The 20279-nt window shown below is 44.6% G+C and overlaps 1 protein-coding gene across 6 annotated transcripts in view; it reads right to left on the bottom strand.

Moving 5' to 3' along the window:
* Positions 1–20279, bottom strand: part of SPTBN1 (spectrin beta, non-erythrocytic 1) — a 190806-nt gene that overhangs the window by 88947 nt on the left and 81580 nt on the right. Inside the window, exon 1 of one of the 6 annotated variants that reach the window (XM_026485870.4) lies at positions 18673–19247. The exons of the other annotated variants lie outside the window; for them this stretch is intronic. Within the exon in view, the coding sequence (XP_026341655.1) occupies positions 18673–18781 (109 nt within the window). The 5' untranslated portion in view covers positions 18782–19247. Of the gene's footprint in view, positions 1–18672; positions 19248–20279 lie in introns of those variants that run through there. 6 annotated transcript variants of the gene reach the window in all.

Raw genomic sequence — 20279 nt, 5'->3', positions numbered from 1 at the left:
TCAGGTGTTTTCAGAAACGTTTTGGTTTGTAATAGTAAATGGTTTACCCATACAATGGCCACATACGTGCTGTCATCTCCACAGAATCAATCCTAAAAACAACAACAGCTGATAATCTGGTGCTGTATTCTCTTGCTTTGGGTGTCACTCCTTATACCTGTGGGGTACCACACGATGAATGGAAACGGTTATAATGCATCCTGACTATACACTTGCCATAGCTCCTTCTACATTTTAAGTATATTGCATCTCAGAGAAAAGGTAAAGGAGACCACTTGAACTACATAAATCCTTAAAATAAGGTGTATTCTCAAAAGAGATAAAAATGTGAGTTCACAACACATACGTTCTATAAGAGGGCTTTTCTACAGCACCATCAAAAGAACATTTCTTGGGAAAAAAAGACAGATATGCAGCACCTACATGGCACCTTCCCAGTACTGCAACTGTCAGGCCTTCCAAAGAAAGATGTTCACATTTTTCTAGAGGCCAGAGAGAACAAACCCAGTGTTCACCAACCCAACAGTCCTAACATGAGTCTTGTGATTCCACACTGTTCGAGCAGAATAACCATCACAAACACATTTTTTAAAAATGATCATCAGGAGACACTTGCCCAGCCCAAATGAAATCGCTTCTGGAATTGGATGGGGGTGGGGGGAACTATATACAATAAACATAAATCTCTTGCTCCTCTTACGCCAAATTCACAACACAATGGACAGCAGACAAAACCAAGCCTGCAGTTTTAGAGTCTAACAACAAATAAGGATGGACTGGTGCTCCTCCTAAAAACTACTTTTACATCTGCTGTGGGAAAACTCAAAAGGTGGCCTGAGAACAAAATACGAATAAGCAGCTGGAAGTCTTCACTTTTACTTGGCAGCAGCAGTGGAAGCAGAAATCGGGATTATCTACTTTATTCACATGGACATCACAGAATAAAGGTAACTTGGCCTAAATACACCAACAAATGCTCTAGCAGCTGAAAATGTTTAAAGTCAAGAAAAATCAGCACACTCCAAGAATGTAAACTTTACACGTGGGTTCTGGCCCAACTCCACGTTCCTAGGTAAGGCCATCACCACTGAAAACTGCCCCAGCATCACCTGCGCAGCCGATGCCGCAGCAGTGAGTATCACATCTTTAACTCCAGAAATCTACTCCAGCACTCCTACCCTTCACTCCAGGCTCTCCAAGTCTTTCTACGAATAATGCTGTACTCTGGCCAAATACCAGGCAAAACAATACAAACCACCACTACCAAAACCAAAATGTCTAAACAACAAAAACCCAATATTACGGAAACGGAAGCAGCGAGTGTTGAGTGCGTAACATGGGGATAACCCGTACCGCTGGGTAGGGGGAGGGTTTGGATCAAGGAGCCTGCACTCAGCTGAGTCCCTCATATTCTGCCAGAATGACCAAAGCAAACCAACCATCAAAGAAAAGGGAATGAAGTCTTCCAGGACTAGGCAAGGCTTGAGGTTTACACTGGACTTACCATGCTGCCCCTCACTACCCCCACCAAGTCAGAGTCAAAGTCTCTACAAATCCTCCTTGCAGCCGGATCAGGACTGTCCACTTCTGGGCCAGTGCTTCCACCAAATCAAGGTTGTGAAGTGAACAAATGCTAATCTGAGGTCTACAAAAGCATGGGCCTTAATCACCATGAAAGAAATGCTCCCGAGAGGCAGCAGAGCAACCTGGTGAAGGATTCCGAGTCCAGTCCAAGCAGCCTGGGCTGGAATCCCGACTCCACCACCTACGAGCTAAGTGTCCTTGGGCAAAGCATCCTTTGTACCTCAGTTTCCTCATTTCCAAAATGGAGATAAGTCTTTTCTAACAGGGATGCTGCAGGAAGCATATGAATCAATACATGCAAAGTCCTTAGGAAAGTGCATGAGGGTAAGTACCAAGAACCTGTGGCTGTATTACTATCACCACCACTGGGGTGGAGTTTAAGTAGGGACCCACTTTTCCTTCTCTCTGCCTGAAGATACAGCTTTTCTTTTGCTCTCCTCCTCAGTAGCCTGTTAGTTTTCCAACGGCACTGATCCTGTGAGCCCAGAGGACACAGAAGCCAGAAATGCTTGTTTTTGTTTTGGGGTGTGTGTGTGTGTGTGTTTTAGCAGTGGGCATCCACCCAGCAAAGCCTTGCAGCAGCATTCAGTGAAATCAAAGTTACTCCTCGTTACTGGTAGGTTACTGGTACTACCAGTAATACCCTCCATACATTGATTTGCAGGAGCCTCCGGGTCTGTATCAGATGATGATCTAACAACCCTTTCTACCAGGAGAGAGAAATGAAATGACTTGTGCGAGGTCATTTCACCCCTATCAGCTGCTAAGCACCTGATTCCCTGTACCTGTGCCAACATGAGCTGGATGTTGGCTAACAAAAAGGAGGCCAAAACCCCAACTACTACTACTAAGCATTAACAAGTGAAATGGAAGGGAAAAATACATATCACATCCTATGCAGATGTCTAGCCATTTCCCCAGCATGCCTCACTGTTTTTGTGGCTTTCTCTGGTCATGTCCCATCCCCACCCCCAAGCACCCACCATCTCATTATCTAATTCTGGTCCTACTTGAAGTTACAGCTCAAATGTCAACTCCAAAAAGTCCCTCTCACATCTCACAACCTAGGGATGTCATATGCACATCTTAGAACATCTGCCACTTTCTATCTAGTGTTCCCTTTTAGAATGTGATTCAAGGCAGTGACTGTCTTACACCTGTGTTTTTAGCGTTTAGCATCTTAACTTGCTCACCATGGCATTCACTCGCTTGAACTGTTGATCAAACACGTGGATGGACTGGATGGCTCCTTCAGCGCTGTTAGAGCTGTAAAGTGTGTTCTAAAACTTAATCCGGCCTTCTTCCACGGCACCTGCTCTTCACTACTTAGCAGGCACGTGCTACTCTATCCCACCGGCCAGGCTGCAACGGTGCATCAGCTGGAGCATATTATAAGCAAGTGGCTTCCAGGTTATGCCAGCTGAGTTCTGACGACAAGTTCTAGATAACAGTTCTTACTCCCAAAGTGAAGAAATTGAAGCAACAACTAAAGCCAACAGCTATCTTCCTGGGCCTACACACACCTCCCCTCCCAACAACGTTCCAGCTTTCAGTCACTTAACTGAGCCACGGCAGCAGATCCCGGTGACACCAAAATAAAGCACAGACCGACGTCATTACACAGCTTCCCCTCTAACTCTGCCGCCATAACCTAGACTGAACCCGGTTCTGGAAGCTGCCCTAAGTACCGACCCAAACGTGTTTCCATCATGCTACAGGTCAATTCCTGTCTCACCCAGGAGAAAGGAAGACAGACAACGTGTGCATGACTGCCTAAGCAGAGGCATGTTGGGACCCAGCTTTCCAAATCTATGTAAACATATTTTCCCTCTCCTTTTAGTTCAGAGGTTTGTAGACAGATTCAAATGAGAGCTGTCTTACGGATGGACTGTCACTGAGTCCCCATATCACTGCATCACAAAAGATTTCTGGCTGCAGCTTTTTTTAATCTCCAACAACTCAAAATCCAAAGCCCTCAAAGTACCAGCACTGGGTCCTATCTACATGCATGTCTACAGCTATATTAAAAAAGACCAAGGATTAATATCACCTGAATTTAGGCTATTACATAGCTCAACACCTTCCCAAATACCCTAATGCATTTACCAAACACTGTATCCAAATGCGGGTGGATGTCAGCTCTGACCTTCAAGACAGGCAGATGCATTACCCCTCCTGGCAATGTTACGCCCCTTGCAATATCAAGGATAAGGAAATTAGCAGACTACATTGTTTTTAATGGAAGGATTTACTCATCAGTAGCAGGCAGTTTTATCAGAAATTGATACTTGAGAAACCTGATTGGTGAGCCTTTCATTTTTAATCTGCCTATTCAATTTGTTGCTTGGTTTAATGTGACACTTTAAGACACCTATCAATTTGACTGAATCCCTAATAAGAATAATTAAATACATGTGTTTCAAACAAAATTTAAATGAAATTAAAGTCCGTAAAAATCTACCCATGTACTGATAGACATGTACACTCTGCCTTGCTATCTGCCTCTATCTATATGGAAAAAATACTTACTTTAAGTTCAAAGATATGTTGAAAATGGCCCCCTCCTGCTGCAGAATTTTGCGAAGTCACTCATTTGTCACTTGCTGGCTAAGTGACCATGGCACCTCATCTCACCCTTGGGATCATCAAGTTCCTCAATCCTCAGGGTAGATATGACACCACCTACCTCACAAGGTTACTGAAAGGATAAATAACATATATGTGAAAGCACCTGGTTCACACCTGGCTCTTGCTGCAAAGCCCACAAAAGCCCCTCCCCCCCCTTTTAAAGTTCTATTCAATGCAGGAAAAGAAGCTTGTGGTTGAACTCTGACATCACAGGCATCAGTGGACTCATGAGCAATGGGGTGGCAAGGGCGTGACCTCTGACTCCAAACCAGACTGCACTGCTCAGGCCATCACAGCACCACTGGCTTACCAACATGGTGACACAAACATGACCCATCCTGAACACAGGGCGGGCACGACTGACTCCAGCGCCACAGATTATCAGCCACCCATGGGCTTTCTGACCCCGGGGAGAAGAGCCGACCTCCAGAGGCAGGAGGAAGGAAACCACATCATAAATCCCACACCCACAGGGGAGGACGCTTTCTGAGGAGCTAGGGCTGAGGAAGCGGCTTCAAAGCACACTCAAGAAACTGTGTAGGCTGCTGCTAGACATGGTCCAACCGCTCCTGCCACACCTAGACACACCCAGGGCCTCCCAGGAAGATCACTATCTCCAGAGAGGCAGCACGGAGTGGGGCTCTGTGAACATAGCCAAGTGTGACGGCCAGGCCCACCACTCACTAGCCGTGTGCCATTGAGCAAGTTACTTCATCTCTCCAAGCCTTGCTTTCCTCATCTGTAAACAGAGATAACATCTCCGCCTATCTCTAGCATTCTTCTGAGTCTGCAATGAGGTAATGCATATAATAAGTGACACAGAGTCAGCTATAAAAGTATTCAATAAATACTGGCAATTGTTACTGAAAAGGTCTCCGTTTCCTTCATCGGTGGACACCAGACCAGCCGAGTGAAACTGAGAACAGAGAGTCTTGCCATTTGTTCCCTGCACAAAAATTTCTTAGATTAGGAATTTGTATTTTTCATAGGGTGCTCCCACACATTATTGTAACTCATTCTCAAAGCAACCGGGATGAGTAAAGATGGCAGGTGTTCTCTACTTCTCAGGTGTATAAAGCACCCTCTTCCTTATATTCAACCATTCAAACTTATTACAAAAACTGTATCTGTTTTCCTGTCTCTTGACCTGTTTGTGAGCCCCCTGAAGGCAGGTTTGGAAGCTGTACCCCAGTGCCTAGCAGAGGGCTACAGAGAGGCCCTCCATAAGGCTAAATATTAAACAGGAATTCAGTAATGCCAGTAATTATTCTAACCATCACCTCTTCCACTCCAACAATAGTTTTGTTTGTTGGTTTTAATGCAGGGGACCTTAGCAAATAAGTTACATTGTAAATTCCCACTGGGAAGGGGGAATAAAGAGAGGAGATCACAATCAACTGCTATAATCACTGAATGACCGGTGCCTCAGTTTCCTCTTCCTAAAAGAACTGGTGAGCAGAAGTGCTGCTCCTTATCAAAGAAAAAGCAAGAATCCATAGCATAACTTATGTTTGCAGACAACTATGAACTCATAGGAAGATGAGGTAAGAAAGGTCACTTCGGAATCACTGGATGACAACAATGGCTGAGATGATATCTGGACCCGCCCTGCCATCTGACTGTAGCACACTGGTAGCACGAACAGTCCCAAAAGCAGCCAGCTCCAGAGCCCTACCCAGCAGGCCTGGGGTCTAGTGCCCCTCCCTCAACTCCAAGCCCCTCCCTTCCCAAAAAGCCAACTGAATTTACTACCTCGATAAGGGCTGCGGTTATGCTTCTGTGGCCAGGAACTTCTAGTCAAGCTTGGCTACGATCAGGCCCGTTGCTGAATGAGTAGGACTTTTAAAAATTGCTTCCTTGTGTTTCAAATGAAAAAATAATCTCTTGTCTCAAAACTGAAATCATATATATTTGCAGAAGAAAACCAAAGATTTTTTAAGGAGTGGGGAGAGGATTGGAAGCCACTGAAGGCTGGAAAGCAGTTCTTTGGCCAAAACTAGTTTTCTCGTGGCTACTTCTTCAGTTTAAAAGGCCAAGCTTGCACATTAAACTGCTATCTACATTTCTGAGGCCCTGCCTCTATTTGCTCAGAGTATTATTAACTGCCGGGCTTCTAGAAAAACATTACTCATGCTGTATCACCGTGAGCAAAGACATATCTGCAGTTAGAAAAGTTGCCTTCGTTTTACAGTCACACAACATAAAAATGTGAATGAATGGCTACCACACCTAGAAGAATGGATTTCAGTTTCGCAGGGTGCACTTCCACCCCTCTGGCTATGTAACTGGATTACATTAGTGTGACCCTAACCTCCTCTGGTTCAACCACTCTTGCCGCATTCTCACTCAAAGGGAAAACGTAAAAACAGTAACAGCAAGAAGAGACAACCCGATGTCTCATTAACTTTAGTATCTCTCCGAGTACTTCAGCACCATGGGCTTCCTTCTCTCCTCACCGAAGTTCAATTCCCCAGCACCCTGCAGACTACGCGGACCACATGAGGGAGCGTCCTATCAAAATTTCATTTTATCAAAAAAGTAGAGAGAGCCAGATAACCCCCTTCCTGAAGTTATAGTTTAGCCACATCAGAGAGCCAAAACCATTATGTGATTCACGCTTTCATTCAACACATTATTTATTATTATGTGGCTGGGAGGCCACCTCTTTTCTCAGGGGAGGAGAGGCCACAGGGAGGAAGAGCGGCTAGCTCACTTTAAAACAGCTACAGATGTGCTACTGCCTTCCTCACTTTACTCGTTCATTACTCATGTGCCAAGCACTAGGAACGCACGCAGGGATAAGCAAACACACACAGACCGTGTCTTCCATGCCCGGTCACAGGTACTTTCATACACAGCTACGGCGACCCACCGTCTAGCTTGCCTGGGACTTGGGGAGGCAGCTCGGAAGGAACAGCCAGTGCTAAAACTAGGATGAGTTTGTCACTCCATCAATACGATGCACTAATTTAAGATGTATAGCCACCCCAAGGGCTATTTTTCCCAGTTTTTAACAGATCGAGCAAATGGGGTCCAGGTCACTGGTGAAGTCAGGATTTGAATGCTGACTTACGTGACTCCCAGGCCCAGGTGCTTTCCACCAGGCTGTGTTTCTGAGATAAAATGTCCTAACACTGGACACTGCCTCCAGCAGCCCGCACAGCCCTTTGCACCACACCACCCCTGCCAGGTGGTGGAGGCTTTCCTCCTGGGCTCCCCGGCCACTCCCACCCAGGCTCTACCACAGACCTTGCAGCTGGGATTTCATCTGCTTGGCAGTTGTTCGCAGATAACGCACAATCTCCCTCCAGCACTGCAAGACTGAGTTTTTTTATAGCGAGTCGCTAAAACCTCTGTAGGAATAAACGTCTCCCTCAATAAAAATCAGGGCACCGTTTTCAAGCATCAGAAACACAGTCTGCGCTGGACTCATACTCCCCTCTCAACTACAATACATTCAGGCGAGAGAGATCTACAGAAGCTCATTGGCATGTAACAGTTCAAACAGACCAGGGAGACTTTCAAAGACTTCATATACATTAAAATAGATCTTCAAAGTTCCTCTTAAAAAACACACACACACAAAACCCTAATTCAAAAAAGCCAAGGCCACATTCCAAGAGATAACCACTATCTGCAGTCATGGGAGTCACCAAAATACGGTCTACGGTTTGTATAAGGATTTCAGGGAAAACACACACACTCCAACCAGCCTGTACTTACACCACAGCTCTCACTCCAAAATTCCATCACAATCACACTCCGTGGGGGGGTCAAATTCACCCAAATAATGACAAAGCCTACGTAATTTCCTTACCACCAGAGAAGAACAGAGCCTGCAGACTTTTTATGTTTTGCTCACATTCTTCATGAATAAAGCGTGCCGCAGTGATCCTCAAATTAACTTTCCACTTGCATCATTTCGGCACTAAAGGACTTTAAGGCCAGATCTTTCACAAGGCCTTTGTGAGGCCAAATATAGGCTGCCTGTGTGTCCGTGCTACTGTGATTACTGGATCTGCCACTTAAAGGCCTTCTGCCTCTTGAAAACAAGGTTGGGGGAGAGAGAGGAGGGCTAAGAAAGGCCTTTCAAAAGCACACACAGTAGAGGCATTCACCCATCTATAGAGGGTGGTTAATATTAGTTTGGCTACAGTAGTTCTCCGACAAAGTGCTGGATGCTCTGGCTCCCGCAGTAACTGCTCGAGACGCTTTTTATGAACTGAGAGCCAGCACTATTGTGACCTTCAACCTACATCAAAAGTCATCAGACTCAAATGACTGCCGTCAGCCTTGTATACTTTCTAAAGGGGAACATAAAAGGGGCCGTTTCAGTTGGGTGCGTTTTCAGGCAAACCAAACACTCCTCTAACATGAAGGAAACCACACCCAGAACAGGTTTCAGGGGTGGGGGTGGGGTAAGCTAGCCAACTTAAGTTCAAAAGACTGGCCCCTCTTGGGCCCTGCTTTGCCATTTAACCAGGACCTGTAATAATGGCTGCCACTGATTAGTGAGGGCCCACCATATACCAGCTAGTGTGACAGTTTCTGTGGAGACCCTCACTTATTCGTTACTACTTTTATTTTTAAAGTAGGCTCCACACTCAGCGTGGGGCCTCAACTCATGACCTTGAGATCAAGACCTGAGCTGAGATCAAGAGTCAGATGCTTAACCAACTGAGCCACCCAGGCACCCCAAACTTCACTTATTCTTATGACAATCTTACTTCATAAAAGTTGCATCCCTCATCGCAGAGAGGAGTGAACAGGCTCAGATTAGTAAAAAGACTGCCCTGATCTGGAAAGCAATTTGCCAAGAGGCATAGAAACAACCAAATATGAAAGTTTATGATATAATGTTAAGTAAAAAACAGAAACACCAAAAAAACGGAATCTATATTATAATAATGTTAAATTGTACATGCATATAGATAAGAACTATTGAAAAGTGAAATCTGTTCAGATTACAGGATTTTTTTTTTAAAGATTTTATTTATTTATTTTAGAGAGAGAGAGCACATGAGCAAAGGGGGAGGGGAGGGGGGGAGAGGGAGAATCCCCAGTTGACTCCACACTGAGCAGAGAGCCCTGTGCTGGGCTGGATCCCGGGACCCCAAGATCATGACCTGAGCCGAAACCAAGAGTTGGGCACTTAACTGCACCACCCAGGTCCCTGGGATTGCAGGATCTTAAACTATTCTTTCCTTTGAAGGTGTCATAATTTGGCTATGAAATAATTATTATATAAAAAGAATTTTGGAGTAATATAAAGAACAGCTAAAAATTTAACTCTGCCCATTAATAATGACCGTCAATTCTGCGGTGGTAAGAACACCATCGGAGCAGCCTCTCCACTCCTACTGCTTTCATTACTTGTGCCCTTTTCATCAGGAAGATTCTGGAGTGGTGCTGGTTGAGAATGGAAGTAACTTATCTCCTCCATCGCTTTTCTTCTTCTTTAAGGGGCAAAAACTTCCAGCCAACAAGTTTCAGCAGGTGCTTTTTCTCCCCTATCTAACCAATACCCACTAATTTTAAAGCTTCACCTACAGACTCACAGGAAATGAGCACTTATCAAGTAACAGATATTTAGTGTATTTTAAATCTACTTTTACAGCCATACCTGAAGACACTTCTAGGTGAGTTTGAAAGTGGACTAAAGTCTAATAACCAAGGGCAAGAAGAGTAACATCGAATTAATACAGGAAGATTTTACTAAGATGGAGCATGGGGTTAGGGGTTATTTCTGCTTTAAAAACGTAGTTTAGAAGTATATAAATGGCTGAAGTCACAAAGCAGGTATGGACTTAGCAAGACTCTACTTCCCAGAACACCATGCTAAAACTCTCAAAGAACTTAAAGAAAGTAGCCCAGAGAATTTTGTAATTCTCCATTAAAACCAAATGGGTAAAAGACAAGAAATTGTGTTTTAACTGCACCAATTTCAAAACCTGCAGGATTAGCAAATAGGAAAATCCCAGCCAAATTCTACAAAGACTTACAAAGCCAGGAATTAACCAACCACGTTTTTAAAGCCCTGTAATCTCCTAGGGTAATACTAAACTTTCTTCAATTAACTATTATACATTAAGATACAAGATTATTTTATGGTTACTTTAAAATGCTCTAGTTTACCCAAAAGAAAAAAACCCCAAGAAAATCTTACTTTTAAGGCAGACTTCCTAAAAAACACATTAAACTCTAAACCTCAGGAAGGTCATAATCTTTCTGGGACTATTTCCCTCTCCGCTCATAGGGGTAAGGAGGCAAGTACAGATTATTTCCAAGGCAGCACTTCTTATACTTGAACATGCATGCAAACCACCTGGGGATCTTGTTACAATGAACTTCTGACTCAGTAGATCTGGGGTGGGCCTGAGACTTCTAACAAACTCCCAGGTCATCTGCAGACCACACTAAGTAACCGGGCTCTAAGTACCTTACAGTTCAAATTTCGAGGAGTCTATGCAGTTTCTAAGTTCCTCACCCCACAAATCCAAAAGCTTCCCAACTCGTCTCCTGTCTCTCTCTTGACCACTATCCTCTAAAGCAATCATCATACTAAGCAGTCAGACCCACCTTTCTTCAGAGGAAATTTAAAAAAGTCAGAACAAGTCACTCTCCTATCTAAAATCCTTCAGTGGCTTTCCACCTCGAGACCTACCTCTGAACTCCTTAACCTGATTTACAGGACCACGCATCCTCTGGCTTTCAATTATCCTCTGACATGCCCTTCCTGGCTCTGCACTCTATAAAATACTCTGGCCACCCTGAACCTGCCCCACTTCCCCTACCCCGGTCCCGCACCTCTTGTTTCCTTCCCTTGGGTCTCTAACTTGGAACAAATTTTTTGTCCACTTGCTGCCTATTCCTCTGTAAGCTCAACCAGCATTTCCAGCATTGCTGAAATACGCCTTCTCACGCACTTCCTAACCAGGGACAGTTTGCAACGAGAAGCAGGCAATCAATAATTTTTTGTTACTAAACAAAAATAAAGCAAACCGTCTCTCTTTAAAATCAGTTTTATTATTTCATTTCTTAGACTCTTCTTGCTCTAAGGTTGCACAGATTAGTGACCGACTACTGAGCTTTTAAATGGCAAGTCCTTTGCAGCCATAAACTGGTTTAACAAGTGCCAGAGTTTTAATTAAATCAACCTGGCAAAAATTATTGAAGTTAGAAAAATGCTTACAATGCCCTTATCATTTATTTCATCTGTCATTAGTTTTTCGTAGCTGGCGGTCTAAGAATTGATAGAAACTTGTCAGGCAGGAGGGCGAAAAGACACCACGATCTAAAAACAGCTGGGATCTACCTGGCTTACTGTGATAACACGCACAAGTGTGATTACAACTGTGAACAGAGGTATGCCTGTAAAGCTATTGTGAACCGAAAACTTGAAGCTCCGTCACTATTCCTGTATATTCCAGGAGAGAGGAAGACAAACTCTGAAGTCCGTATTTAAACTGCTGTGCCATACTGGACTTCTTACAGTTCATCTATATATAGTGTTCTTTAAAAGAAAACACGATGATGGAAACAACAACCACACTTGACATTTTAAATAGTACAGCGATGTTTTCAAGGAAGCATAATATAGATTATGGCATTTGCTGTTCAACGCAACCCTGGAAGGTAAACCTGACAGGTATTCAGGTAAGGGAAGCAGCCCAGATCTTCAGATATCCCGGACAGGGCCGTGGCCAGGTGCCACCTGCCTCCCTTCCAGATACCAACCTTCCAGATACCAAGTTGCTGGGATTTCTCTTTTTCAGGTGAAATGCAACAGATTCTTTACTAAGAACCTATATGGAGCTGAACAAGATGCCTTACTGAGCTGTCCGCACAACCTGCAGATACTATAACCTTTTTCTTTATTTTTTTTTTTTTTAACTTAGATCTTTCGGATTGGTCTTCCCACCAATTCGGTGGGGAACTGGGACAGATAATTAGTGCCTCTGGCAGATGAGGTGGCTGAGGCTTACAGATGTTAAATGGCTTCTCTAAATTTCGAGGGACAAAGACCATTCCCGACTCATTAAATGCCTTTTCCACTATTAAACAATTTTATTCTAAACATACTTCTTCACGACTCTTCATTCCTCGATATATCAGAGTATCTGGTCCCATTTAGGAGTGATTCCTGCAGTCGGTTCCTCACCATCTCCCTCCTTCCTCATCACCAAATCACAGAGATTGTAGGAATGATCCAATAAGGGAGTATTTCTCAAACTTGAGGGTGCACCAGAGCCACCTGGCAGGCTATAAAAACACCAACTGCCGGGCCGCACCCTAGAGTTTCAGAAGTCAGGCCTGAGAATTTATATTTCCAGCACCTTCCCAGATTACACTGATGCTGTTGGTCTGGAGACCTCCTTTTGAGAGCCACTGCAATAAAGCAGTCCATAATAACAATTTCATTTATTTACTCTTTAACAGACTTGGCAACTGCTATGTGTCAGACAGGTGATGTCAGACTTTTGTCTTTATGCCCCTAAACTTTGTGAGGTGTAGAAAAAACAAAACAGTAAATCAACGGAAACCAACAGCAGTATGTGAAAATCACAAAATGAGCAAGTACTTCAACTTTAAATCTTACAGGAAGGGAATCCAAGCAGAGATTCTGACCACCCTTCCCTCTGGGAATACTTAGAATTAAGTGGCATCTGAACGGGAACTCAGAAGTAATAATCCGGTGCAAGAAACCTGGAGAGCCGGGTCTCAAGTGCAGGAAAATGCGGGTAGGTTTAGGGAATCCTGAGTACTGTTGAGGAAGGAGTAGAACGAGCTGGAGACAGGAAGGTCAGCTAGACCCAAATCACCATGGAGTCAAATCCCAAAACTTTCTGCACAGAACTCTAGTCAGGGCCCAGCTTCAGGGAGGCCCAACAGTTTTGGGCGAGGGGTGGTTCAGGAAACCAAAGAAAGAGACTAAAACAGAGTTAGATGCAGTGGGGCAGACCCCTCGCCAGGCCCTAGGCATAAGGAGAGATGACGGGAACAGTCATGAGAAAGCTTCCTTACAGTCAGGTCATTCAGTCCCATTTCACTACCCTAAGAAAAGTGGTCTTTTTCCCCCAAAGGGAGTTAATCCATCACTCCTTTTCTTCCCAGCTGGCCTCCAACAGTCCTTTTAATGGATACCCTGGTCAACCACAATTTAAGCTTGATGGTCAGAGTTCCTGGCCCACCAAACACTGAGGGCACCACATGTCCAGAAATCTGAGCGGTCCTGAGTTCATTAATTTTCTATGCCACTGGAATGCACTCATGGTATCTAGGGAGTGGGTGCTGTGGCTCAAACCTAACCCATACTTTGTGGTCCCAGAAGAGATCAAATTTGCAGTCAGAAAACCTGGATTCTGGAGATGTATCCTCATACCAATTGATTTTAACCCAATGAGCCGCTTATTTACCTATAAAAAATAAGAATACCCCAGAGAAATAATATTAATACTAAATAAATGCACACTTATTTAGAACTTACTAAGTACTAGATCCCATGCTGGGTACTTTGAATAATCTCATTTAGTCAATTATGCAAGATGATACATATTAAAGTTAAGTGCTGTACATATTAATAGTAATTATTATTATTACTACATCATTCAAAAAGAATCCTAATTCGCAAATCTGTTAAGAACTTCCAAACTGTGAGCTCAAACTTGGTAAACTGGAAAAAAAGATTATCTTTTTTTAATTGGTGACTTGTGCCACAAAGTTATCTGGGCTTAGAATAGCTATAGTGTTGGCAGGTATCCAGACCAAAAAGCCAATCTTTTATATTTTCATTAAATCCAAAAATGCTCTTATAGTCTTGGTCCCAACCCCCAAAAAAGAGTTATCACTTGTCACCAATTCTTTTCACTGTCACAATGGGAAATATCTGAAGGCTAATACTTTATATTTAAGACCTTTAAATTTTCTTCATGACGAAAAGAAGGTGTATGCCCAGTAATCTTCTTTCTGTAAAGTTTAAGACATTATGCAAGACAAACATCTAGGCACCCTAACAAACCGGCAAGTCCTGAAAAACTGGAGAATAAATTTTCTTCACGATTTGAGGGCACAAGACCAGCAATATTTTTTCCCTAAGAGAAGAAACCAGGACAAAAAAAAAAGAAAAAGAAAAAAGAAATGCAACAAGGCAACTCTGATAGCACGTAAGAAACTGCTCTGTAGTTTCCCTCTCTGTCCCACTGAAGACAGACTACTCCATAACTCTTTCTAGACAGTGGGACAAATTCATTGAGCCAGAACAGCTTTTAAAAAAAAAAAAAGGCACCTTCTCCAGAAATACCGGTGCTAGATGTCAGGGTTAGGCTGCAAAGAAGGCAGAAGTTCATTTTGATGCTTTTCAACTAGATCCTGTCTTCATTACAACTCCACTGCCAGGGCCAAGAGAATCAGTGCTCTCTGGGAAGCAGGTAGACAGGAGAGAGGACTCAGGTTAGGGTGCCCATTTCATTGTAATGTAACCTCATCATCATCATCATTATTATTATTGTCATTACTGCAGAAATAAAATAATACCAATATCTAGAAGTCTAGAAGAAGGTTAGAGAACAACAATGTGCAGCCTGAACTCAATAATGCCTATGACCCTGGTCAAGCTATCTGTCTTCTCATCTTTAAAATCTCACAGGTGTGGGGCACCTGGGTGGCTCAGTCGTTAAGCGTCTGCCTTTGGCCCAGGGCGTGATCCCAGCGTTCTGGGATCGAGCCCCACATCAGCCTCCTCCACTGGGAGCCTGCTTCCTCCTCTCCCACTCCCCCTGCTTGTGTTCCCTCTCTCGCTGGCTGTCTCTCTCTCTGTCAAATAAAAAATTAAATTAAATTAAATTAAATTAAATTAAAATAAAATCTCACAGGTGTGTTACAAAGACAAGACACCATCTATAAAGCTCCTACTAACATGTCTGATACATGGTAAGCACCCAATGAAATCTTTTTCCCACCAACCCCAACAGAGGAGACAAGAAGCTTTATGGAATAACTGGAATGTGAGCAGTCTTAAAAATTTATAGGAATGATTTTTCTTTTCTTTTCTTTTTTTTTTTTTTAAGATTTTATTTATTTATTCGACAGAGATAGAGACAGCCAGCGAGAGAGGGAACACAAGCAGGGGGAGTGGGAGAGGAAGAAGCAGGCTCATAGCGGAGGAGCCTGATGTGGGGCTCGATCCCATGACACCGGGATCACGCCCTGAGCCGAAGGCAGACGCTTAACCGCTGTGCCACCCAGGCGCCCCTACAGGAATGATTTCTATAGGTAAATGGATGGGTGGGGCATTTGAGGCAGAAGGTGGACGATGAAGCTAAAATCCAGGGCTTGGTTTTATGAAGAGCTGTAAGCCTGCCTACCTGGAAGACTGGATTGGAATGTAAGAGCGGGCAAAGGAAGTACTTGGGGTGGGGCCATTTTGGGGAGGGTGCAATGCCAAGTTAAGGAGTCTGGAATTTAATTTACACCTTAGGCACAAGCAACAGCTTCTGAGTACAAGAGTAGCGACATTTTCCTATAAGGAATTAAGCTGGCTGATTTGAAACTGGAGTAAAGGTATTATGAACCTGTTACTACAGACACATTTTTCTAAACATGTGAGGTTGAGTTGTTTCCGCATTTCTCTCTTATTTAGAAAAGAAAAAAACTAATCCAACTTTAAAAATGCATGCAGAGGCTCTGAGGAAGGTGGTAACTTAATTTTGCTGATGAACAATGTGAAAGAGAGAAAGCATGCACATTGGGTGTGTCTGTTAGGTATGCTGGGTGTTGTTGGTTAACGTCTGAAGCCATCAGAGGCTGAAGGTCCGGTCTCTCATCTTAACTTGTGCTAGGAGCACTAGTGTGATAGACACCACTCCACATCTCTGTCCTCTGAATCAGAGTGTAAATAAGTCATACCTATTTGCTTACTATCTAAGTAGACCAAACACATTTTAATATCATACTTCCCTTAGCCAGAACATCAAATCTCATCCCCTGGTCTCTCCTGAACTTTTAGGATCCAGTATGAACATATTTGAAATCAGCAAAAATGCAGAAATATCTCCCACAAAATCACAGTACTCTCAGACTCTAAGGCATAGATGCTAAATGAATAAATTCATTTAATAGGCATTTAAAAAAAATCAATTCAAAGGACCAGTTTAACAATATTGGGTTATTAACTGCTAGGACGGATGATACTCAGAAGAGTTAAAAAAAAAAAAAAAAGGGTGAGGGAGGGGCAGCTTTGGAGGTATGTATAAAATTAAATCAGAAGATACAATCTACATATTACCAAAGATGATTGAAAGAACGACAAATACAAACTGGGGGTAGGGATGGGAAAAGGTTTCAGCAAAAATTCTCCCTGAAGTTGCTTAAAATGCCATTAGTTCCATTTGTTGTTACTAAGGAGGATGCCATATTTGTAATTCTCTTGGGATCCACCATACTTGAAAGTTAATTCACCCCTTTCTCAGTTCCTCAACATGGGTGGTTTTCTGTTATAGAAATACCAAGACTAAACTTGTGTAACTCTTAAACCACATCATGTAGAAATAAGACAGCTATCTGGAACTACATTAGGGAGCAAAAGTCATTTAAAAAAAAAGCCACCACACAAAATGTGAAGCCCACCCCTTCTGAAGGGATTTCCTTGAGATACAGTAACGAGGTAAAAAAAGATATATGTGGTGATATATATATTTTTTAATTTAAATTTTCCTGTATCCAGAGAGGACAGTTTAAGACATTTCCTGTGTGTACGCTCCACCCTTCTCAGTAAGCAGTTTTACAACCATCCTGAAAGCTTTCAAATAACAGCCTTTTGTTACGGGTGGGCCTGTGAGTACACTGCTCCCCACACCTTCTTACACCTTCGCCTTGGTTTTGCATTTTTTTCTGAGACGACAGGAGTGGGCTGACGGGACCTTGGTAATAGGTTTTCTGATCAAGGATCCATCACTGGGTGCTTTCTCCTGGACGGCATGACACAATGAAGCAGGGAGACTTAGTCATGCTTACTAGCGGGGCATTCTGAATTCTCAACACCTAGAACTATGGGGCTTCCAGCACAGACCCAGAAGATAACAGACACACACCACCATTCCTCTCTTTACCATCTGCAAACTCCCCTTACCTCTCTGTCCCCCCACCCCAAGTTTTCCCAAAACGCCAATTCCACCTTCAAAGAGCTCAAGGAGAATGAAGCAAAGACACATAACATTCTCTGGAGGGAATGGAGCTTCTTCTTAGCTAACTGCCCCAGGAATGCCGCATGGACTAGCAAATGTTTAAAATCACGTCCTGTTCTGCCTCTTGTTTTCCAGAAAAGTGTCATTACTGTCAACTATTTCACAAGACAAATAAACCTGTGAATGAAATATAGCCTCCCTCCCCTTCCCAATGAAAACATTCTAGGATTGAGCTGCTTCCTTCCTTCCTCCTCCTCACAAGAACCGCATTTGTGGCACCGAGAAGAGTTAAAATAAGAAACAGTGTGTGAAGGCCACTTTTTCACAGCATTAGCTAGAGCCACTCCTAGCCTACTACGGATTCCAGGGGCTTCCAAACGGAAGGAGTTCTGTTTTCAGTTATGAGCCCTTTTTCATGTGTAAGCTCTGAGAAACCGCCAGCCAGGCCTGCTGGTAGGGCAGGGACAGCCAAGGGCTGCAGGGCCACCCGAGCGGTGGGCTGCAGGCCCATCATCCCACACACTGCTGCACACAGGACCCCGCTCTCCATAAAAATATGTGCGGTAAAATACTGGATTCATTCAATTATTTGAGACTAATATAGACGCCAAGAAACCTGTAATTGATCCAACTAATCCAACCCATAGCCTTGGAATGACAATAACTGGCTTTCATTATAAATTACATAGCCTACTAAATTGATGGGAAGGCTCTCCCCAACACAATACATCAAAAGAGTTAAAATTAGGCTTCGGAATCAAAACTGTAATTTACCCAAGGTTTAGGAACAAAAAGACCCCTCCCTCCTCCCCTTTGCTATTGTTCTACGGGACTGGGTGTCGAGCAGCGCACTTTACACCTTTAGGATTCCCAAAGGTAAGAGGCTGGGGGGCTGGGAGACAGAGGCGACCCAGAATCAAATGCTTGCATACTAATAGGTCTATTAGCATTGATCCACTGAGCTGCAAAGATAGCTAAAAGGCCAGAAAATGTGTGCTCAGTGGGTAGCAGATACCTGACAACCCAGAGCCAAAAGGATACGAGAGCGAAAGCGAGAGAGGGAAAGGGACTCCAAATGGTGGCTTTGCTAGAGTAGAGTGAGAAACTGTCTCCTTTAAGGAGTGAATGGGGTGCTCGCAGCCAACCAGAGGCTTTGGGGCCGGGCCGTGCGGCGGCCCTTCTTCATTAGGGTCACGTACCATATGGCACAAATAAAATCTCGGAACCCCCGTAGGCACAGCCCCAGGGCAGGCCTGGCCTTTGGGAAGCGAGGGCTTACCTTGTAGTTGCTTGAATCTCCCTTCCAGCTGGTTGTAGTTGTAAGGCACCTGCCCCGTGTAGGCTGGCGACAGCGGCCCTGAGATGCTAGACGTCCTCTGCAATTCCATTATGCCCGGCGTAACGCCGTGGCGGGCTGCACGGTGGAAATCCCGCTCCGGCCCCCACCTACCCCCATCCAACACACAGGAGCTTCCGCACGGCTTGGCTCCCGGCCCCTGTGAAAAAGGCCGGACCTCAGGCAAGCCCCATTCCGGTCTGAAAGTCCAGCAGGCAGATCTGATAGGAAGTTGGCTGCAGGAGAGTCCACCTTAGCCCGGCCAGGAGTTACCACTCAGGCATCTAATTCCTTGTTGCTTTCCTTCCTTTTGTGGCTCTCGACTAGAAGCTTGAAATAAATTACCGAGGAGGGGCGGGAGGACGGATGGAGGGAGGGAAGGAGGTGCAAATCCTACTTTAAAATTTTTTTTAAATATGACCAATCCTAAGCATGCCCCGGTCGCCGAGCCCAGGAGCTCGCGGGAGCCTTACACACACCTCCTCCCGGCTGCCCGCGGCGGCCGCCGGTTTGTAATTTAATCAGGAGCCACTCTCCGTGCGCTGGGCGGTGATGTCACCTGATTAGCATAACAGCATTGTAGAGGAAACGCAGGCTGTACCACGAGGAGGGGCGCGGGGGAGGCCGGCCGGCCCGCGGCCCCCAACCCACAGGCGGCCCGGGCGCGCTGCGCACCGCCTCCACCGCCCCGGAGCCGGCGACCCCCGGGCCGGGCCCAGGACGCGCCCGCCGTGGTGGTACCTTCCCAAACAAAGCTGCTGGAATTACAATCTTTTGTTGAGAGCCTCATGTAACGGAAAAGTCTCCGATTACTATCACATGAAAAGGAGGCGGCCCGGGAGGGTGAGGAGCCCCGCAGGTCCCCGGCCCGGGCGGCTCATCCACTGCTCTGCGTCTGCGGAGATAACGCGGCCACGGGGGCCGCGCACCTGCGTGCACGCGGCGTCCCCACTGCGCGGGCGCCAACCACGAGGCGGCGACCCGGCCGGCCACCGTGTACAAGTGAGACAAAGTCACTCTGGGCACTGTGCAGGGCCACAGCGAGGGGAGGTGTAAGTTCAGCGCACAGAAGAATCTCAACAGACTTCTGCGGCCATCAGAAGATGTTTAGCGGGAGGTTTGTTAACACTGACTCTATAATACGAATTCAATGCTAGATTTACGGGAGCACCGATTTGCAAGGCATTGTGGGAGAAAGGTACACAGGTAAACACCTCAAGGATCCCGGACGTGAGGAGTTTACGAACGGATGGGGAGATAAAAGAAAAGAAATTACCCTCAAATCCTACTTTGATTTTTAAAATGAGGCTCCTGAACTTTTGGGTTCTTCAAGATATTAAAACACTCCTCCTTAATTTCTCCCACCAGTCTCAAAAAAAAAAAAAAAATCCTCTACAAAGACAAGAACAGTGATCAAAATGTATTTTTGGGAAATAACTGACCCAAGTTTTTCTTTCCCATCTTCCCCAAGTAACTACAGGCAGACAACAAATCACAACTTTGGCTTTCGCACATGGAGCCCTGCAGCAATACTCTTCCTAAGGTATTTC

This window comes from Ursus arctos, unplaced genomic scaffold, assembly GCF_023065955.2.
Source record: "Ursus arctos isolate Adak ecotype North America unplaced genomic scaffold, UrsArc2.0 scaffold_8, whole genome shotgun sequence".
Lineage (NCBI taxonomy): Eukaryota > Metazoa > Chordata > Mammalia > Carnivora > Ursidae > Ursus > Ursus arctos.
The sequence above is the reverse complement of the archived record's forward strand: the minus strand, read 5'-3'. Positions and strand labels throughout refer to the sequence as shown.